Source organism: Oryx dammah, unplaced genomic scaffold (genome assembly GCF_014754425.2).
Source record: "Oryx dammah isolate SB20612 unplaced genomic scaffold, SCBI_Odam_1.1 HiC_scaffold_4, whole genome shotgun sequence".
Lineage (NCBI taxonomy): Eukaryota > Metazoa > Chordata > Mammalia > Artiodactyla > Bovidae > Oryx > Oryx dammah.
The window spans coordinates 69,077,654-69,101,805 of record NW_024070188.1 but is presented as its reverse complement, the minus strand read 5'-3'; the positions used below and the strand labels follow the sequence as shown (position 1 = coordinate 69,101,805).

At 37.9% G+C, this 24,152-nt stretch overlaps 1 protein-coding gene across 12 annotated transcripts in view; it reads right to left on the bottom strand.

Annotated features, from left to right (window-relative positions):
* The window catches only part of UTRN (utrophin), a 547,129-nt gene that overhangs the window by 116,777 nt on the left and 406,200 nt on the right, over window positions 1-24,152 (bottom strand). For all 12 annotated transcript variants that reach the window (XM_040238622.1, XM_040238626.1, XM_040238624.1 and 9 more), the window contains one exon: window positions 10,987-11,116. In XM_040238622.1, the coding sequence (XP_040094556.1) occupies window positions 10,987-11,116 (130 nt within the window). The remainder of the gene's footprint in view (window positions 1-10,986; window positions 11,117-24,152) is intronic.

Below are 24,152 nucleotides of genomic sequence, written 5' to 3'. Positions count from 1 at the left end.
CGAACCTGGACCAGAAGCAAGGACTAAGACTTGCAATCAGCCCTGCTCCCATCCTGCCCTTGGCTCCCAGGTGAGCAAGATGACCTGCTTTATCAGTGGTAACTCTGTGTTCTCATGCTGGGAAAAGATTTTACACAGGGTCCCTTTTTCTTCTAAAATTCAATCATATAAGAAAAACAAAGCCACTGTGTGTCTCAAAGAAGTCTCACATTAGAGGGAAAAACAATTTTTTCCCTCTTTTGTGTACTTATAAATTTTTTTACATTTAAAAACATTGAAATATATGTCCCCCCTATGAAATACCATAGAAACCTGTAGAAATTAGAATCAGTTCAGCTATTTTAAATAAAGATTTTCCACACTTGCCATATTTTCTTTCTCAATTTTGGAATTAACACATAATCTCCATAGTGACTTTTTATTCTTAGTTTCTAAAGCTTTATGTCGTGCATGTTCATTTCTGCTCATCTTGGTTTTACAGTATTCGGTCTAGAGACTAGTATGTCTTCTATATATATATATATATATTTACTGAATTGAAATTTTTAATTTTCTGAATGGAATTTTCAACCTTACTCTTTATTGAGAATATTCAACTTCATAATTTTAAATGGAAATCTTTCCACTTATTTTTTCTTATTTCAGCCTAAACCCATTAAAGCATTTCCATTAATTGTTACTATTATTTTTTTTACTGTGAAAGAGAAGGATAAAGCTTATGTAGTCATTTAAAGTATGGTAATTTCATCTCATTTGTACTGTTTGCTTATTTTTTGCATGTATTTATAATCTTCTTATATTTCATCGAGAGATAAAGAGGACATGTTAAGACAAACAAGTAGAGGACAAAAATTCTCCAGAGTAGCCTTTTCACTCTGTGGACAGTTTGGTGCAAGGATGGATTAGTTTGTATGCCAATCCAATGCTAACTAGTTATGTGTTCATAGCATAGATATATTCCTTACCTCTTTGAACTTCAGTTAATATCTGTAAGGCTACTGACACATGCCTGACAGAAGAGATTTAGCAAAGGTTAATTTCTTTCTTTTTTAAAATGATTTTGTTACTACATCTGGGAGGTTTAGCTATCTCTAGAGATTTTTCACATAAGCAAACTAAGCTGAGTAGCCAACAAGAATTCACAGGAAAAAAAACAAAGCTTCCTCATATATCTAGAGACCAGACTTCACTCTGTCTCTCTCTTTAGCCCCATTCTGTTTTTCTGTCTCCTTCGTAACCAGAAGACGTTTCTGATTAAGATAATGGGAAATATGTTCTTCTCAAAGTTTCTGATTACATGATTAAGATCAGCTTAATCTCTCTGAAATGATCGATGTTGAAGATGACCCTGCCCATTTCCTTTTCTGCATGATGACTGGTGACAACAATTCATTAGGAACCAGATTACAAGTGCACCATCAAGTGCTATCATCTGATTACTGTAATACTTCTCATTATATTCATCTAATACATTATAAGGATGGCAATAGTAAGACAATACCCAGAGCAGATTAACCTGATAATGTATAGCCTAAGTCTTTCAGTAGGTATATGATAAACATGATAAGGATCCATCTTGCTGCCAAGGAATTTGTCAAATCCTTAAGAGAAAGAAGACAGTGAACAGAAACATTTAGGTCACGAACTCTACAGTAAAGAGATTTAGGGAAAATCTTTCGCAAATACCAAAATACAAGCTATGAATGAGAGTCAGGGGTGGAGGTGGGGTGGATGGAGAGAATAGGAACACAGACCACACGGTGGAGAGGTATTAAACAGCACTTCAGAGCAGAAATCAATGAAGGTAGAGCTAGAGTCTGAATACTTTAATGTGCTACCATTCTCTCAAAGTGGGCCAAAGCAAATAAACCTAGCATAGGGTTAAGGATGAAAAATGAAGAGACCATTAAGAAGGTTAACCGCCAAGGAAAAAGGTAGAAATAGCAGAATGGCCCTGAACAGATCTAGCTAAGACACTTGAGACTCAGCTTTCAATTTTCTGTAATGGAATATTCCCTGAATTTCCTCAAACCAATGGCAATTTTATAACTTATTCAAGTCAGTTTTGAGTGCTAGACAGCTATAAACAGGTCACTGGAAACAGGGGAGTGGTCCTGAGAGGGGGAGAAGAGAAGCTGGGACTGTATATTCTAGGAAGGCAAGGATGTGTTTTGCTCACTGCTGTCTCCCCAGCATCTAGAACACTACCTGGCACAAGGTGGGCTTTCAATAAGTACTGGTCAAGGAAATAAAATGTATGTATTGGGCTTCCCTGGTGGCTCAGAGATTAAAGTGTCTGCCTCCAATGCAGGAGACCTGGGTTCGATCCCTGGGTCGGGAAGATTCCCTGGAGAAGGAAATGGTAACCCACTTCAGTATTCTTGCCTGGAGAATCCCATGGACGGAGAAAGCTGGTAGGCTACAGTCTATGGGGTCGCAAAGAGTCGGACACGACTGAGTGTCTTCACTATGTATGATATTTCTTTGTTTTGGAAAAACATCACTTTGAAGATCAGAGGACAGGAATCTTCGATTATGTCTTCCATTTGTTGCCACACTGCTGCCCATCTCTCCCCAGGCTGTTTCCCTGAGGAACGTGGCAGCTGATGATCCATCAACTTGCAAAAGAAGTCCCAGGCTTTCTATTCAAACTTCTCACTAAAGAAGTTAAGCGTGTCCTAAGTTTACGTACTGTCAAAATGAGAAGTTTAAAGTGGAGAATGTACTCCTTGGCTAGGATTACATTTTTTAAAAGATAGTAAAGCCTCCAATTCACTCTTGAGGACACCAGCTTTCGAGATGAGCAGCAACAACAACAGGAAGAAAAAAACACACCACACTGAAAACGTCTCCTCCTAGTCTCTATGTTTAAATCAGAGAGTGACACCCCAGATGTTAATTTCAATAAAATACATACATGTAAATTATTGCCATCTTTTTTTTATGAGGCACATGTGATTTATGTATAGTCATAATGGTGATGAAAGACTATAACAGATGGTAAACAATTAATTTAAAATGCTATGTCCATCAAACTAACCTTTGTTCTCATATAAATCTTCAACAAGAATTTGATAGATTTAAATTGAATTTCACTATGATGGTATTCATTAGTTTTTATCCAATCAATAGGGCTACTCAACTAGTTTGTTATATTTTAGGAAAGTTGAAGAGTGGATTCAGTACAACCATCCATACATTACGGAACTTTAAAATGGAAAGGACCACACTGCTGCTCTGTAGTTAACATTGAAAATGGAAGTAACATTAAATGTTTCTGTGCTTTTTCATGCATGACAACTTTACTAATGTAATTTGGACTTAAGAAGCTAATTAAATTATTGCCTTGGTCTATTGACCTGAAAGCAATTATTTATCCTTCAAGTTTTTATATGAAAATTAAAAAGACAAAGTCTAACATTGCCTAAACACCTTCTCCCTTGGTGCTAGGAAATCAGTGAACTGGTACATCATTCTATTAAGCAGCCTAATAGTTCAGTAAAGGAAAAGTAAGAATGAAGGTAAAAGCAATTTAACTGTTGTACTAATTTTTTATAAGTAGACAAATATAGCTAAGATAGTTTGCTATGATGGTTAAGGCCAACATGGGATGTGACAAGCCTGAGTTGGTATTTCAGATGTGACAGTATGCATCCAAATATCACAAAGTCTCAGTTTCCTCATCTGTCAAATGGGTGGTAAAGTACTCATACCTCAAAGAGTTGATATGAGAATTTCAGGAAACAGTGCCTGGCAGGTTTATAATTTATTCAAGGATAAATGTTGGTTTGCGGTGAACACTCATGTGGACTAACATTTTTCTCTTCTTCCTTCCTTTCTGGGCAGTGATTCCTCTTCCATTTGACATGATGCTTATAAAGCGGAGGGTGGGGGGCGGGGTCTGCCAATCCCACAAGACCCCAAGCTCCATGGTACTCAAGCTAAGTCAGTTGCTGCTCTCTCTTGAAACGTGCTAGATCTAAAGAAGGGCTTTCCCTCCCTGATATGTGATTGTGAGGTACAAGGTCATGGAAGTGAAGTCACTCACTCGTGTCCAACTTTTTGTGACCCCATGGACTGTAGCCTACCGGGCTCCTCCCTCCAGGGGATTCTCCAGGCAAGAGTACTGGAGTGGGTTGCCATTTCCTTCTCCAAGGTCATAGGAAAGCGAAGAAAATGAAAACTTGTGGAGAGAGGTAGAAAGGGCCAGCTGTGTGCTTGGTTCCTATGATCAGCTGTGTCCTTGTGTTCAATGTAATTTTGTAATGGGGTTTAATATTGATAAATTCCCCCCTGTGTCTATGCTTATGGAAGCTGGGTGTCTGTCACTTACAATGAGTGAGGTTCTAACTAATAAACTGGTTATTAGGAAAACAAAAAATTCCCTGGGGAAAAACACCCATGAGTTTTATTGCCTCGTTACTTAGGTTATGTATAACTTGGTCTCATTTTATGAGACACAAGGAAATAATTACTGCCACCATTTTTATGTGATCTTATGTTATACTGAGAATCAATATAAGAGTTACTTCTAAACTCTAAGATAATTTCACCTTTTCACTCATTTAACAGTCATGAAATTTTATTTGTACAAGTTTGCTAATACTGGCACAAAATGGACTGATATAGTGGACTGAAAAATGTCATTTATTATTTCTTTGTTATATCGCAAAATATATGAGATTTCACAGAGGTGAAAAATACTCCTAATTGGCTTTCTAAAATAATATGAAGCATTTAATAATTAAAAGAAAATAGCATATTCTGAGTTAAAATATTAAACATTACTAAATATACACACAGTTGTTAAAGGTCAAAGAGGAAAAACACTAATCCATACATACTTTTTATTTGAAAAGTTTTTTATTAGCCTTGAATTCCTGGTCGCTCAGAAAGTAAAGAGTCCGCCTGCAATGCGGGAGACCTGGGTTCGATCCCTGGGTTGGGAAGATCCCCTGGAGAAGGGAACGGCTTCCCACTCCAGTATTCTGGCCTGGAGAATTCCATGGACTGTATACTATATATACTATATAATGTTTTATTTTTTCTTCTATCATTTAAATGAAATACCAGGCTGAAAAAGAAACAATGTTCAAACAGCCTTCAGTAAAATAATAGTTGTAGTAATAGTAACGTCTTGATGGGAATAAATTTTAAAGAAGACTCAAAGGGAAATTTATGAGCAAAATAATGCAATCTTTTTTTGTCTTAAAATCAGAACCTGAGTAGAGGAAAATAGCTTTTCCACACCCACATTGACAATCATTTGCATAGTTTTCTGAACACTTTTAGAGGTGAACTATACTGTTAAAGTGTTAACTGTTCTGTTTAATAATTGCTACCACAGCTTCAACTCATAAAATAGGTATGTGTGGGTGGGTGGGTGTGTGTGTGCATGCCTGCGTCTGCATACACACCTGTCTGCATCTGTGGGGATGCAGACATGACTCAAATTCCCTGTGCAATTTTGACTTTTAACCTGAACTCTAGATAACGGATAGGTGAGAAGGTATGTACATTCCCTGACTACCTCAAGAGGTGTAGGGGCAGGAGTGGGCTAAAGCCCCACAGCTGTCCTGCCCATCTACTTTCACTATGCAGCTGTGTGGTTTTTAAAGGAGTTCAAATCTGGGACTGAGAACCGCAAAGGAGGTTGGTGAACAAGAAAGAAGCCAAGAAACATTTGCGCAGGCTTAAGAGGCTCTCGACACTGAGAGTCAAGAAAGAGCTAGGAGGTCAGCGGCCAGTGAGCAGAGGGAAAGAGAAAGGAAAGGAGAATGAAGGGATGAGTTGAAAACAAGCCCCCAAACCCAAGGTTAAGGGAGGTTACCAACACACAAGGTTGGTTCTGGTCTTTGGTCTATTCCATATTAGCTGATGACCTTGGTCAGCACCACAGTATTTTCTTGGCCTTTGTGTTTTAACTTAATTTTTTTTTTTTTTTAAAAGGCATGCTATACAATCTGCTCAATTCAGTAGGCCAAATACAAAAGTGGTTTGAAGAGTACACATAGTAAGACCAGTATGAATGATGATGGAATTTTTGCTGATTCATTGTTCTGCTTTTTAACAGATAAACCAGGTGGTTAAAATCAAGTGAAAAACAATTCAGTTCAGTTGCTCAGTCGTGTCCAACTCTTTGTGATCCCATGGACTGCAGCATGCCAGGCCTCCCTGTCCATCACCAACTCCCAGAGTTTACCCAAACTCATGTCCATTGAGTCGGTGATGCCATCCAACTATCTCATCCGTTGTCGTCCCCGTCTCCTCCTGCACTCAATCTTTCCCAGAATCAGGGTCTTTTCAATTCAACCTCACTAAAAGGAAATATTATACATTGACATGATACAATTCAAGTTAAATTAAGTAGTTCCCTATCACTCAAGAGAAGGAAACTATTGACAAAGCTGTGAACTCTGTTAAATTTCTATAATTATTCAGATAATTTTAGTTCAAGTAAAGATTATTATATTGACTGAATAACCTTTCATAGGCAGAATGAGTAATTCTGGGAAGCTGGGTGGTCCAGATGGCTATATTTCATTCATTTAGCCCTATTTTTGTATGGTTGCCATTTTGGAAGGAAATTTACTAAAATATAGTATAAACTCCTATGACTTCTCTTAACTGATTTATATTCTATCTTCAAAAATAAACAAACCACAGTTCATTGCTTCAGCTTTTCTTTTATTGTAAAAATCCCCAAAGACTACTCTGGTTTGTTTTATTTTAGAATTCTCATGTATCCTTTTTATAATTTTCTTTCTCCTTATTGTTGTCAGACTGCCAGACATCATTTCTCACTGCCACCCTTTCCCCTGCCATATCATTTCCATCTTGCTACATACCCATAATTCACAGGAAAACAAGGGAAACAAGTTACAAGTGTCTAAAGTAAGAGTTAATACCTCTGAGAGAGTGGCTTTTCTATGATCTTCACTATATTTTCGACATAATACTATCTTGGCTGCTCAGATAATTTCTCACACTCTTTCAGATTCTCAGCAAATGGGAGAGGTCACTAAGCAAGGGCAGGGCTGAGCTTCAGACACAGATATTAGTATATAGTCAGAGAGGGGACCAGGTACCAGGGAGCAAGGAGAAGAGCTAGAGGGGAATGGGTTCAGGGTGACACACAGCCTCAGTGAGTGGGACAGAATGAGCAAGGACTGGGTAGGCAAAGGAAGAAGGAGTTGGAGATCAGGCAGAAGAGACCAATAGGCAGAAAAAAAATAGGATGGGCAACGAAATCATTACCTGCAGACCATCATGAGAAGTTGGTGTTAAATGACATTAGTTTGGAGCAGAGAGAGGCATGAGATGCTACTAAATAGAAAAATGAAGTGAAAGTGTTAGTTACTCAGTTGAGTCCAATTCTTTGCAACTCCAAGGACTGTAGTCTGCCAGGGTCTTCTGTCCATGGAATTCTCCAGGCAAGAATACTGGAGTGGGTTGCCATTTCCTTCTCCAGGGGATCCTCCCAACCCAGGAATTAAACCTGATTCCCCTGCATTGCAGGCAGATTCTTTACTGTCTGAGCCACCAGGGAAACTGAGGCCAAATCACTGTGCATCTTTGCATGACAGGTAAAGGAGTTCAGATCCTATTGTAGAGGCTACTAGAGGTTTTAAACCAGGGTAGCAAATGTTAGCTCTGTGTTTTAAATACATCATGGTAGCATCTACCGTGATGCAGAGATACCAATAAAGAAAGTATTGTAACAGTCCTAGCAAAAGATGGTAAGGACCTGAAATAGGGCAATTAATGTTAGCAGTGATTTTTAGTGTTTAAAATATACATACTTGAAAGTTGTTAGACTAGATCTTAAAAGTTCTCATCACAAGGGAAAAAGTTGGAACTATGTGAGATGTTGGATGTTCCTAGTCTTATGTGGTGATCATTTAACAATATATACAATTATTAAATCATTATGTTGTATGTCTTAACTTGTACAATATTATGTAAATTATGTCTCAATAAAACTGGGGGGAGAAAAGAAAATTTTTAGCAGAGTGTACCTGATAAGATTCTTTGTCAACAACTGATTATTTGGTTGAAATAATTAGTTTGCCTGTTTTTTTAACAGCATTTATTAAATGCTGCCTGAGAGCAACTCATCCAGTGTTACTTAGTAAGAAAATGAAACTCAATAAGCTATCATAAAATGCACATATACACATATGACACTATGAGATAGTAATTGATAATAGAAAAAAAGGAGCTAGGAGAAAAGGCTTCAGGAGAGAAAAATCATGGAGAGAAGTATTTTCTGAAAGAGTTATTCAAAAGTAAAGAAACGGATTCACCTTGGTGTGTCCTTTGGTACATTACACATAGCATACTCAATAAATGCTCATTAACTGGAACCCCCCAAAAAATCATACAGGTTCTCTCTGCTCTATTTCCTTTAACACTGAGTACTTTGAGTAGCATCAAAAAAGATAACTAATGTTCAAGCACTCTCTGTTTCTGACAGCAGAGGTTCATAAATCACAGTAAACAACAAAGTATAAAAGCTATTATGGGTAATTTTCTTTCATTTACTTTTAACAACAGGTAAAATCAGCCAACATTATACAAAATAATATCAGGAAAGGAAAAAGCATGGGAATGACTAATTGTAAAAATATATATATATATATATATCATAAAGTTACACTAACATGACATTTTTTTCTTGCCTCCCAAATACAGTATATGAAAATGGACCTTAAAAATTCTCAATATAAGGGCTCAAAAAGCAGAATGTTTTTATCCTTTAAACTGACTAACCACTGAGGAAGAAAATTGATAGCAAAGTGAAACTCAAGTGATGTAACACTTTTCTACTGCTATGAAATAACTGATTATAAAAATGTTTCCTCTATTCTCTGAAAAGAATTGGGGAAACAAGGAGATGAGACAGGCAGATTTAAGGTTGACTTTAAATTGGATAAGGTAAGACAAGTGAACTTCTTATTTTTCTTTCAAGCTTTAAAAAACAAGCAAAATAGCGCCTTCTTCTTGCTGTATTTAAGCTGAAATGTGCTGTCCAACTGCCCAGGGCCTCTGTAATCTGCACCAAACAGCACGCACAAACTCCTCACTCGTACCTCCTGTGCAGGCACAGTCCCTGACCAACCCCTCTAGCACCCCCTGCCCCTCTTCCTGAGCTCTGCTGGCTTTCCCTGACACACAGCTGCTCTGCTCCTCATGCTGGGCTGCTGCTTCCAATGGTTCTATCCTAACTAATCACTTTAATCCACATCCGAGCGTGCTCAGCATCCAATCCACACCCAAGCGTGCTCAGCATCCAAGTCATTCAACCACCTGCTACGTAGGTGTGTGCATGGTGTGTGTGCATACATTATGTCCGTGTGTGTATATGATACACATATAATTTCATCTATAACAGAGTACCCAGAAGGCTAGTCCTCCAAAGATAGAAATAACCATCATGAACGATTTGCAGACTGTGAGAGGTGGAGACTCAGTAGTGATTTAGGTCCCTGGGTAGGCTGACTGGAAAAACAGTGATACTGCCAGGAGAGAGTAGTAAAGCAAAGCTGCAAGAGATGATAAGTGTGCTGTGTGTGTCTCTGTATGTATACACACACACATACATACACACACACACACACACACACATTCCCCCAAAGGGTCAAGAAAAGTGGTATGATCCTGATGGGAAGTTTATTCCCATTGAAGTAGAGCTTCCCTAACAAAGGCTGAGAAGGAAAATGGCTACTTTCCAAATGTCTGATCTGGTTCCAACTACAGTCAAGCATTTTCCAACACTACATCCCTTACAAGTAATAAATGTCATGAGTTACACCTCTGGACACAGCATGAGAAATTGTTCAGGTCTGCTTTTACTATGGAAAGTGAATGATGAGAAAATATTCTGAATGGCATGTTTATTTTTTTAAATGCATCAGAATGCTTTTATGCCAAAAGTGAAAAATCAAAATAAAGATACATGTTGGCCCCCAAGTTCATCTCTTAAATCTACTATGTAATTTATTACTAGTTGCTAGTAAGGTAGATACCATTTCAGTTTTAAGCCAAAGTACATAAACAATATAAGTTGTTGCTGCTACCGCTAAGTCACTTCAGTCGTGTCCAACTCTGCAATGCCATAGATGGCGGCCCACCAGTCTTCCCCGTCCCTGGGATTCTCCAGGCAAGAATACTGGAGTGGGTTGCCATTTCCTTCTCCAAAGCATGAAAGTGAAAAGTGAAAGTGAAGTCGCTCAGTCTGACTCCTAGGGACCCCATGGACTGCAGCCTACCAGGCTCCTCCATCCATGGGATTTTCCAGGCAAGAGTACTGGAGTCGGGTGCCATTGCCTTCTCCATAAGTTGTTAGCATCTAAATTAAGTAAATTCTGTGGTCTGCTTATAAAAGAAAGGCACTTCAGTGTCTTATTTAAATTTGTAGTCTTGAAAAAGAAAAGTTAAAAAACATTATAGATATTTAAATAATGTATATGTTTACTCATTCTAAATATCATTCTTCTATATATAATTATTTATCATATAGTTTAAATGTAAGAAATGTAACTATTTATTTCTTAAAGAAATTATTTATAGTTACAGTATGTTTTTTAATAAATTAATTTTTCAGTTAATTCCCTTTTAAAATAATGATACTGAATATACAGTCATTTCATTTTTTAATTTAAGAATCTAGATATTTATTAATGACATATTTGACTAAAGTAATACTTAGAAGAAAAATTTTAATACTAGGCCCTGATATTCTGTAAGGAATTTAAAAACATCAGGTCCTCAATTCAGTTCAGTTCCGTCGCTCAGTCGTGTCCGACTCTTTGCGACCCCATGAATCACAGCATGCCAGGCCTTCCTGTCCCTCACCAACTCCCGGACCTCACTCAAACTCATGTCCATCGAGTACTTAATGCTGCAAAAAAATTCTCTACTCGATTTTGGTGTTTTGTTCTCCTCATATGTATTTTTATGACATACTAAAGAAACCAGTCTCACCTGTTTTTGATTGTAGGTTTCTTCTTGGTTCTTCAGGGGCCTCAATTGGCTGATCAGCCAGGAAAACTCGAGCTTGGTCTATAGCATTCAGGACAGAATACTCTTTCTCCTTTAACTCACGTCTCAGTGCCTTTGCAAAGAGAAGGAAAAGTTGAATTTGTAACCCAATGTGTTCACCAAGTCATGGAATATCTTCAATTAGACCACTTCTGTTCACACTTGTCAAGGCAATGGCTAATCACCAGCATGTAAGTGAGGTTAAAAATGAAAATGTAAATTCTACACATTGGAATGATGAAACATGAATAAAAGCAAAAAGATGATTCCTGTAGAACTAACATGAAAAAACCCACCAAAATACCCTAAATTTACAATATTCACCTGAGGGAAATTGCTAGAGTATATGTGAACTTACACAAAATGTACTTTAGAGTTATCAGATTGCTAAAATATAAGAGCGTGGTCTAAGATACTTTTCTCTTATGAGACTGACTGACCAAAAAGATCACATCCAATGATACAGAAAGAGGCAATTTCACAAGTAGTAATGAGATCCTCAGAAGTGTTTTACATCCTTTGGAATATATTAAGAAAAAAAAATTAAGAGATAGAAACAAATTAAAGTACATGAAATCAAAACTAAACCAAAGAGAACACATAAAAGACAATCTCCAATTATCTTAAAATATATCCTATCTCTCATGCTGAGGCAATTACAATTTTTCCCTTGCGACATTTTTCATGCAAATCTACAAGTCTCAGAACAGTTTATCTATAGTACTTTGGCTGTTTTCAGTAGGGTTGAACTTTGACCTCTGCTCCTATAAATGTTTGGTGATTAAGACTAATTGACTAGGGTTTAAAAACAACAAAACTCATCCAGTGTCTACTGAAAGAGAAGAGTAAAAGAAGACTTCCTCATGTGCTATTTCAATACTGTAGCTAGATTAAAATTATTGTTATCCTGTTAAATTATGTACATAAACACCTACTGGCTCTAATATTTTGCTTTTAATACAGTTCCTTGGCAATGCATTATGAAAACTCAACTTTTTATTTTCTAAAATATTACCCTCTAAATTGTATGTTGCTGCTGCTGCTGCTAAGTTGCTTCAGTCATGTCCGACTCTGTGCAACCCCATAGACGGCAGCCCACCAGGCTCCCCCGTCCCTGGGATTCTCCAGGCAAGAACACTGGAGTGGGTTGCCATTTCCTTCTCCAATGCATGAAAGTGAAAAGTGAAAGTGAAGTCGCTCAGTCGTGTTCGACTCTTAGCGACCCCATGGACTGCAGCCCATCAGGCTCCTCCGTCCATGGGATTTTCCAGGCAAGAGTACTGGAGTGGGGTGCCATTGCCTTCTCTGAAATTATATGTTACAATCAACCAAATCCTCTGAACCTAAGTATTTTTAACAGCATTTGATATACTAGGATGACAAGGTATTTGGAGGCCATATCCTCACCATCCACAGTAAATAAAAACCAAAAATTCTAAATATCTAGAAGGAGAAGGAAATGGCAACCCACTCCAGTATTCTTGCCTGGAGAATCTCAGAGACAGAGGAGTCTGGTGGGCTGCTATCTATGGGGTCACACAGAGTCAGACACAACTGAAGCGACTTAGCAGCAGCAGCAGCAGAACTATCAGAATAATCTTATGTAAAAAAAACCTGAACCTGAGCACTAGAAAAACACTGGTAATGAAGTTGAAAGAGACCATCACAGGTGGGGAGGTGCGAGAAGAGCAGGCAAGGAGTAGAGAGAAATGGAGTTGACAGTGTTGGTTTTTTGTGATAAGCATCGTAAATATTATTTGACTTATAAACTGTATACAATTATTACTTTGATAAAAATTTCAAATTAAAGGAATAAAAGTACACAACAACAACAACAAAAATACCAACCCATAATTTGTTGTTGTTGTTTAGTAGCTATGCCCTATTCAACTCTTTTGCAACCCCACAGGCTGTAGCCTGCCAAGCTCCTCTGTCCATGGGATTTCCCAGGCACAGGGTGTTGGCAGGGAATGTCTCCTGAACTCCTTGGATGCGCCAAGGAAGGGAAGTAGAGGAGGCAAGTGTGGGCAGGTGGGAACCATGCCGAGTACATAAAAATATGGGGTTCAAGCTCTAATGCCAACTCACCACTCAAATATCCTAGGGAACAGCATACATTCAATATCTTTTCATACTCTATTTTGCAAATATAATTTTGTTATTCAATTTGTTCTATTCCAATTATATTTAATTGCATGTCAGAAATGAGTTTAACTTTCAACAGCACTATACATATAATCATTCTACCACCCTTTACCTCTCAATTAGACATAAAAGAAAACCAGCATTTCCTAACCACCTGGTGCACATTAATGATAAGATAATTAGATTCCAACAGAGTTGTTTTATACACAGAGCTACAAAGTGGCATTCAGCTTTAGGTTCTAATATCACATGATATATATGAACTATCTTAAATGAGCATAACACTATCTAATTGGAATTTCTTCTATTTTAATGACTTTATATTTTCATTCAAAACAATTCTGTTCTCAGGCAGTAACAAGTATTAGCAAGGATGTGAAGAAGTTGGAACCTTCATAAACCAATGCTGAAATGCTTAAAATAGAGCACCAACTTAGAAAAACAATTTGGAAATCCCTAAAAATGTTAAACATAGTTACCATATGATCCAGTAAAACCACTCCTAGGTATATACCTAAGAGAACTGAAAGCATATGTCCCCATAAAAAGTCACACATGAACATTCATAGCAATGTTATTCATAATAGCCAAAATGTGGTCACAACCAAAACATCCATCAACTGGTGAATGGATAAACAAAATGCTGTATATCCATATAATAACATCTCATTAGGCAACAGAAATGAATGAAATAGTGATACATGTTACAACACGGATGAGTCTTGAAAACATTACATGAAGTGAAAAAAGACAGACACAAAAGCCCATTACTATGAAATGCTCAAATAGGTAAGTGTATATATAGAGAGAGTAGATTGGTGGCAGCTTAGGACTTCAAGGTTGAGGGAAGAATGGGTGAGTTAACTGCTCATGGGCATCAGGTTTCTTGGGGTAGGGGGTAACAAAAATGTTCTAAAATTAGATAGTGATGATGACTGTACAACTCTGAATATACTAACAGCCACTGACCACCTGGTCCCATCACTTCATGGCAAATAGATGGAGATAAAACAGAAACAGTGGCAGATTCTATTTTTTTGGGTTCCAAAATCACTGCGAATGGTGACTGCAGCCATGAAACTAGAAGACGCCTGCTCCTTGGAAGAAAAATTATGACAAACCCAGACAGGGTATTAAAGAGCAGAGACATCACTTTGCTGACAATGGTCCGTACAGTCAAAGGTATGGTCTTTCCAGTAGTCATATACAGAAGTGAGAGCTGGACCAAAAAGAAGTCTGAGCACCGAAAAACTGATGCTCTCCAGCTGTGGTGCTGGAGAAGACTCTTGAGAATTCCTTGGACAACAAGGAGATCAAACCAGTCAATCCTAAAGGAAATCAACCCTGAATATTCACTGGAAAGACTGATAACTCATTAGAAAAGACCTTAATGCTGGGAAAGATTAAGGGCAGAAGGAGAAGGGTATGATAGAGAATGAGATAGTTGTATGACATCACCAACTCAATAGACATGAGTTTGAGCAAACTCTGGGAGATAGTGAAGGACAGGGAAGCCTAGCATGCTGAAGTCTATGGGGTCGCAAAGGGTCAGAAATGACTTAGCAACCGAAAAACAACTAAATTGCTCACTTTAATAGAGTGAATTTTAATGCTATGTGAATAATGTCTCAATAAAGTTATTAAAATAAAATAAATCTGTTTTTTTCCCCAAAAAAGTCCCCAAGGTAATCTCTTTATGAACCTCCATTCCCACCCATCTGCAAGGTAATTGCTCATCCTGTATATTAAGTATGTTCCCACCTCAGCATTTCCAGGGACAGCTCATCCTCATATATTGTAACCATGCATCTCTCCCCTCCATTATACTGTTAGTTCTTCCAGGTGAGGCTCACCTCTTAATTATTCAAAATTCTCAGTGCCTGTCTGGATATATACTATATATATATATATATATATATATATATGTATGTATGTATGTATGTTTGTATATATGTGTGTGTGTGCACACGCACGCTTAGTTGCTCAGTCATGCCCGATTCTTTGTGACCCCATAGCCCTCCATGCTACTCTGTCTATGGGAATTCCCCAGGCAAGAATACTAGAGTGGGTTGCCATGCCCTCCTTCAGGGCATCTTCTCAACCCAGGGATCAAACCCAGGTCTCCTGTATTGCAGGCAGATTATTTACCATCTGAGCCACCAGGGAAGCCCAAGAATACTGGAGTGGGTAGCCTATCCCTGCTCCAGGGGATCTTCCCAACCCAGGAATCGAACCAGGGTCTCCTGCATTGCAGGTGGATTCTTTACCGGCTGAGCTATCAGGGAAGCCTATATATATATATCCTATATGTTATATAGATAAAATACTTTATTAAAATTTAATGGGGTAAATAGCATATTAATAGTTAATATATTATTGGGCTTTCCTTGTGGCTTGGGAAGGGAAAGGCTACCCACTCCAGTATTCTGGCCTGGAAAATTCCATGGACTGCATAGTCCATGGGGTTGCAAAGAGCCAGACATGACTGAGTGACTTTCAATTCACATATATCCTATATAAATATATATATATACACATATATCCATTTATTTCCCCAATAAATGCTTGGGGAACAATGAATAAAATAAGACATGATTTCAGAATTAAATTTTAAATTCTGACAAAGTAAAATACACCAGAGTCCCCAGACTCTGACGATCCTAAAACGGAATAATTACTGGATTCCAGTTAGCTCTGGATTATTTGAACGATCTTCTTTGAAAATTACTGGTAAATAATTTTGGACGCAAAGTTAATTTTCTCTTATCATTTAGTAAGTAGCTAGATAATCTAGTAACTCAGTGATTAAGTAGTATTTCACTCTGCTATTAGTCATTGTTTTATTAATAACAAATATCCTTTTCTCTCTCTAACCAAAGAACTTATCTCACTGAAAGAAGTGATATAAGCTTACTTCATCTTGCTTATTTTTTCCACATCCTAATTCATGAGGTAAATGCATAGGGTAACAGTTCCAAAACTGATGTAGTCATTAGGTTGAAAGTAGCACCTGTTATTACTATCATATCAAATTCATCTAAACGGACTGACTTAAAACAATGACAACTTATTTGCCATGAGTCTATGGATTGCTAATTTGACCAGCTCTTCTGCTGCTGTCATAGAGGATTGCTCATGAGGCTGTGATCATCTGGGGCTTGAATGGGATTGGAAGTCCAAGATGGTCTCACTCACATGTCTGGAATTACTGCTGGCTATTGGCTGGAAGACCATGGTTTCCCTCTACGTGATCTCTGCCTGCCCAATAGGCTGGACCAGGCTTCTTCAGCATAATGACTGGTGTCCCCAGAGGGCAGAATGAAAACTGCAAGATCTTTCGAGGTGTTAGCTTTAGAATAGTTCTGCCCAACAAAACTTTCTACAATGATGGAAATGTTCTAAAACTATGCAGGCCAATAAGGCAACACTAGTCGTGTATGGCTATTTGGTATGCCCTTGAAATAAGACTGGTATAGTGGAGGAACTGAATTTTAAATTGTATTTAATTGTAATTGATTTAAATCAAACAGAAATGGTGACACGTGGCAAGGGTTACCATGTTAGACAGTATGCAATCCAGGTAGAAGGAGCTATAATTACCAAGGTCCTAGGGAAGTGTTTGCCCAGCTTGGCAGGTAACTACTTCTGCAAAAATATTTTATATCATGAAAGTTAGAGGGAAAAACATGCTTTGCTATTGTTAGGAGAGGTACCTGGTAACCACATCCTTCTTCATACAACAGAATCTGGCTATGTTGCTGACTCTGGCTTGGCTATCAACCTAACAGTTTTCCATGTCACAAAGTTTATGCATTTTCTATTCTAAGACATAGGCAGAAAGACCCTAATCCCCCTCCCAGAAAAACATGTGTAAAATGAAGCTTGCGCTTAAAAGCAATAGACCATGATCAGCTGTAATAAGAGGAAGATACGGAGTACTTTCAAAAAATACAATTGAAATTATATTTTAAATTATACAATTGAAATTATATTGTATGCTCCTAGGTGTTTAATTTAAGGGGATAGAGACTCAGCTACCTCAAGTCAAAAATAAATGGAGGGCACAAGGACTGTCCATGTCCATAAGAAAAGATTCAACTTCTCTGCCATCCCAAGGTGCCATGGGAATGTACAACAGAATTTCCCAATAAACATTTCTGCCAACATTAAAATTTCGAGACACATATTACATTCACATAGTCTACAAAGAAGGGCTTCCCTGATGGCTCAGTGGTAAAGAATCCGCCTCCAATGCAGGAGCCACAGGAGACGCGGGTTCAAACCCTTGGTCGGGAAGATCTCCAGGAGGAGGAAATGGCAATCCTTTCCAATATTCTTGCCTGGAAAAAATTTCATGGACAGAGAAGCCTGGTGGGCTACAGTCCATGGGGTTGCAAAGAGCCGGACATGACTGAGCGACTTAGCACGAGCACAAATCTATAAAGAAATATGCCAGGCAACAAGAGAGGACAGCAGTTAATAAGCCCATGATCCAAACTCTTAAGGAACTTAGAGGCTAAAGAGAACACAATGCAAGTGAGAACGTGTTGGTGCCACCAATCTTTACCGATGTATACATGGGCACTGAGAAAACAAAGAGGAGCGGGGAGGCAGAGGCAGTTACAAGCAACCTTCTCAAAATGTGTAAACTTTGTATTGAAAAAGAAATTGGAATCAGATTAAATGTAATTAGGGGAAAAGCAATTCAAGAAAACGGAATAAGCCAGTAAGCTAATTTAGTCTCTCATTGTTTTCCTATTAGATAGCTTCTGTATGCTCATTTAAACGAAATGAAGCCCCAGAACATCAGATGGATGAAGACCTGATGTGCATATCAGAATTTAACCACTAAAACCCCAGAGTTTTCATCTTCAGTAATTTCTATGAACCCAACACCCCTTCAGCGGAGCTCTGCTTTCCTCCCACTTCTCTTCAGTGGCTCCGGCTGTTTTCCCATGAGTGTCTGGCAGCTGAGTAAATCAATTGCTTCTTACTCAACTTTAAATGCCTAAAGAGAGATTCTCAATGATCCTTCTGAATGGTTGGGGAACATTTCTCCCCACCCGCTATTAGTTCGTGGGAAGGCAGGGGATTAAGGGATAAGGTGGTATAAAGAAGTGACCCGTGTGGCTTAAGTTAGAAAGCCTCATGAATCAATCAGCTGCTCTTCATTTTCATCATGAAAGAGGCATCATTCACTGGGATGGCTGAATCACTGCCAAGGAAACAGCAGTATTATCAGTTGTTTCTGGCACCACTGACATGGACGAGGACAGGATTCTGCAAGCTCCTTAATATGAACACAGAGTCTGAGCGAACCTAGAGGGAGAAGGGAAATCCCGCCATCTTCTCTGTCCTCAACAGGCAACTTGGTCACACTGGACTGAGAAGAGGGACAAGGATGACAAACCTGTGGGTGTGAACTGAATCCTGGCGTCATCCCCTCCTCTATAAATAACAACTCTCCCCTCTCCTCTCTTCAATCTAAAGGCATTAATCACCCACACTGTCTGTATGTGTGTGCATGCTAAGTCACTTCAGTTGAATCTGACTTTTTGTGACCCTGTGGACTGTAGCCCGTCAGGCTTCTCTGTCCATGGAATTCTCTAGGCAAGAATACTGCAGTAGGTAGCCATTCCCTTCTCCAGGGGATCTTTCCAAACCAGGTATCAAACCTATGTCTCCTGCATTGCAGGTGGACTCTTTATCATCTGAGCCACCAGGCCAATCTAAAGTCCTACCCATAAATCTCAGCTCTTCTCCGAGACCAAGTTTCTTTTTTCAACTTCTATTCACTATTATTCGTGGGGGAAGTACTAGTACTCTTGCCTTGAGAATTCCATGGATGTGGAGGAGTCTGGTGGACTACAGTCCATAGGATCACAAAGAGTCAGACACAACTGAGCGACTCACACACACACACACACACACACACACACACACACACGACTCTTATGTCACTTCAGATTCTTAGAAGGCAAACAATTGTAGTGTCTATTTGTGAACCACTTGTTCCAGAATGAAACAGCAATGTAAACCTCTGTGGTGGTAAAAATGGTTAGCCAGGTTACATCACTCACCCTAATTTGGTAGAAATATCAAATTTCTTCAACCGTTAGTCCAACAAATGGAGACTTTTTTCCTGTCCTTCTAGAAGCAACAAAGTCAAACATAGCCACCAGTTTGCCCTCTTTCTGCTTTTTGGGAGAGAACTTAAGCCAGACATCCTAAAACAACTTTCTAAATTCCCATGCTGACACGGAACACCAGCGTTTTAATTCTAATGATACAAGATATACAAGAAATGGGGACAAAAATGAGAAATCACAAGCAAGATTGCCATGAAACTTTACTTCCATGCATTGGTGGAAGCAGAAAATTGCTTCAATCATTTGGATAGTAAGTTGGCAATCTATCAAGAATCATTACTATGATCATATTGTGTGAAATAAGAATTTCACCTTCAGGACTATATCCTAAGAAAATGATCTGGAAAGAGCTACAAACACAAAAGTTTTCATTATAGCATTATTTATGATTTAACAAATGAAAGCAACTTAAATATCTAACATGTGGAAAATATTTAGATTCATGACAGTACAGCTACACTAGGGATCATTAAGGAAATAACCTTGAAAAATGATTGTGAAAATGACTGCATAGCAATGTGAAGAAATAGGTATGATATGTATCCCAGGGAAAAAGATAGGAAAAACTATTAAAACTGTGTGAAAGGTGAATATGTGAAAATAAAATAACCCAAAATGAAAATGGTTGCATTAGAGTAGTAAAATTATGGCTAATATTTCGCCCTTTATTTTATAAGATCTGTAATAAATTATTTTCAATTAAAAATTATGCTTTTAAGAAAAGACTGCCAAAAGGAATCAAGTTCATTTATAATGGAACAAATTACAATTTTTGAACAGCATTATTAAGAATTTCAAATGTGTTTTAGAAGCAAACTTTTCATATCTATAGCAATCATAAAACTTTTCCATTATGTTTTACATCAATGAGAATCTAGATTTACTTGTAAAATGCAATTCAGGACATCTCTGAAGCTAGAGTTACTTATAAAATTAATACATGGCAACATAGTTACCAAATGAGAGACTCCACATGTTTATGCCACTCCCTATGTTTGGTAGGGATCTTAACTCATCTAGCTTTTTTTTTTTTCTTTCAATGTTTATAGCAACTTTATTCACAATTATTTCAAGTTGGAAAAAACTCAAATATCTATCTACTGGAGAATGGGCAGAAAAATGGTATGTCGATATAATGGAGCACTACTCAGCAATAAAGAGGAACAAAATCTTTTAAGAAAAATGTTTTTATAGCCACCATGCTGTATGTTATATCCCCAAAACTTATTTATCTTATAACTAGAAGTCTGTATCTTTTGACTGCCTTCACCTGTTTCTGCCAATCTCTTCCCTCACTTCTGACAACCACCAATCTGTTCTCTTTTAAGGTGTCAAATTTCTACACAAAAGTGAAGCTCAAGCACTGGGAGAATCTAGTGGTACTCAGCACAAGAGGGTAAAATAATAAGCTATATTTTAAAATCTACCTCAACAATCAAAGATACTCTGAATCTTTTCCCCTCATAAAAAAATGTTTCCCACTCTTGTTTTGAATAATTTAGGCAGTATTTAGACAGGAAGAAGGTAACCTCTTAACTGACTACAATATTAAGGCGTAAAGAAGTATAATGGTATTGATAAATTTCCTTACAACTTCAAGCATGTTATTTCCAGCTCTTGAAGAAAGATTGTTGCTTACATTTCTGTCAGCTATTACCTTTATTAAAGATTCAGCTATATAAAGTAGAAATATCTTCAAAATGTATTTCTTTTTTTAAAAAAAGGGATTATAGAGAGGTAAAGAGAAAAAAGGAACATTCATACCAAAGGACCTTTATTTTTGGGTATTTTCATTCACTCAACATTCAACAAATATTGACTTAGCATCTAGAGTGCCAGAATTAGACAAAGACACAATAGAAAATGAGTAATTGAATGATTATAAATGCTATGAATAAAGAGAAAAGCAGAAGAGAATTAGAGAGTTTAGGAGTATTGGGATGGGAATTACAATTCCAGTAGAGAAGTCTAAGTAGGCTTCATTAAGAAGGTGCCATAGAGCAAACATTTGAAAGCAGTGGAGAATTAACCACATAAATATCAGGGAAAAGGCATTCCAGGCATAGAAGTCAGCATGGTGCTGTGACTGAAGGCACAGCATGGCTGAAATCAGCATATAAGAGAAAAAATAGTAAAATGAGACGAGCAAGGTGTGAGTGGGAGGTAGGTCAGATCATGCAGGGTTTTGGAGACCATTATGAAAACTGTAGCTTTCATTCTGAATGAGACAGGAAGTCACTATAGACTTCTGATTTATTTGAATATGAATTCTCTGGCTGTTGTGCTGAGAACATCAGAGATGTACTTGTAGCTCTGAATAGCTGGTAAGAAGTAGACAGATTCAAATTCTATGTTCTGAACACACAGCCAACAAGATTTCCAAAAGATTTCCAACAAGAGTAACAGACTAAGTATGCAAGAAAGGCATGATTGAAGGTGATTATTTTTTTTACCTAGCAGTCAGAATAGGATTCTATCAGCTGAAATGAGGGAGACTGGTTAGATCAAGTTTTGAGGGGCAAGTTCAGGAATTCAGCTCGGACATACTAATTTGGAGATCTCTATTAGATTCCCAGATGGAGATGGTATGAAAACATAAATTTGAGAGTGACCATATAGATGACACGTAAAACTCATCAGGAGGTCAGACAAATGAAGGAACTCATCAGGAGTTCAGGAAGGAATGAATACAGAGAAGCTGGCATGGCCTGAACCACGATGCATCTCAATTTTAGAAGGCTGAGGAAAGAAGGAGCAACTAGCAAAGGAAACTGAGAAGGAGCTACAAGTAAGGTGAAAAGAAAATCATGATATAGTAGTATCTTAGGAGCCAGGTAGAGACAGAAGTACTGTTAGTGAGCCAATAGGAAAGAGAGGACCAAAAATGTCACAAGTCAGCCAACATTAACAAACAAAGACATAAGTTACGATGAGGGCCATATAACAACGGGGCTCAGGGTGGCTTACTTGAGAAAAGAGATGCTTGTGGTAAGTTTAAGAGGCTTTTGTTCTTGTAACAGTGTTGCTTTATGTATGTCAAAACACACACTGATTTTCTTTTGGATGCAAGCAGCTCTGGCTATAAAATTTGCAGAGCCCAGTGTAAAGTGAAGTTGCAGGGCCCCTTTTCCAAATATTACTAAGAATTTCAAGATGGAGGCAGCAGAGCATTAAATCAAGTGCAGAGCCCATCAAAGAACAGAACCTTTTGTGATGGTGACTGCATGGGACACACACCCATGACAGAAGGCATCTGAACTATAGTAAATAGAAATATTGCTGGTACAGCAGGCTTTCTGAGCTTCTGGTTTCAAAAAAGCACTTAACTGCTTACTAGAGAATGTAAGCAGAAAAAAAAAAAAAAAAAGACACAAACATAAGGAGAATCTGTTAGAATGTAATTTACTTTTCTCCCCAACTTGCTTTCAAAGCTAAATCAGCATATATGGATCTGAAGTCATTATAGTATGACAGCAAAAAAGGGCAGAAGAGTCGTTAAATTTGATAGCACTAATAAAACTAAGTGAAAAAAGGCAAAGAAAACAAGCTTACTTGTCATTGGCATGCAGACAATTTTTTTTTTTTTATAAAAAGAATCTCCATAGTGTTTTAAGAGTTTTGGTTAACATCCCTGAATGAACATTTAATATATAAATTCATTTTGGTTCTACCCCATTGACATAAAAAATGATGCTTGAATCAGAAGACTAAGTATGAATGCTAAAACTAAGATAGGAATCCTCAAGCTTCTCACAGTAATAAAACAGTAGTCTTTCCTACATTTAAAAAATATGTGCATATATAAATGTATCCCTTCATCTAGCAAATATATTTAGTGTTTACTATTATGAGGCACGATATTAGGTCCTGAACTTGTATTCTCTTTCTCCTTCAGCCTTGTTCTAAATATAATCAGAAAGAGAATGAGCAACATCTCTTGCTCTGTTGCAAACTCCAAGTCACACCAAGTCATGGCCAGTTTGGAGGATTTTCCCTTCAGGAGTTTTGATAACACTCTTTAGTGAATTTTTATTCCAAGGTCTCTTTCCAGCTCAAAAGCTACATACTTGCTCTATGGAGCTTTTCCAGTCTTCTCAAGTACAAACAGCCTTGATTCATCTGTATCTTTCTGGCTGTGTATACATACTCACATCACAGCGTTTTTTATATCTACTGTAGTTGCTTGTTTTTGAGCCTGTTTCTGTCCTTAGATGATGAAGTCTGTGACAGTAAAAACAGTCTTAGGAACTGACCCATGCTCAGCACCTAGCAAGGAATGTAGCAAACATCAGGTGCACCTTGGAAGTTTCCTGAACAAATAAATGAACTGTTCGATAAATGAAACTATCTCTCAGCTAAATATGACCAAGGTAGTTCATTAGGAAAGGGCTGAATGAAAGGGAGAACCATACTGCTTGGTTTCACAGACCTCAACTTGCCTACATCTGTTGTCCACTCTTCAATTTCACCACTAGGCAGTGATAATTATTAGGTTGCCTTGCCTTTTCCTCTAAACTTAGATATTCTATGGCCCTTTGGGGTGAGGTTCTCAATACCCATGTCAGGCTTGGGAGGCAAGTCAACTGCAGTCAGCTGAATGGGTAGGTAGGTGCAGACTCACTTACAGAACTGTTGCTTTTTAGGTCTTTCACAGTCTTAGTTTACAGACCTTAGATGGCTGTGCTTTTGATAAGAAGGAAGTCAACACAGGTGGCAAAGGCTGAAGGGGAACTTGGGAAATAATCAATTTTAGAAAAAGACCAACTTTTCACATTAGGTAACATTATAACACAGCAAGACCTTGAAATTACAGGT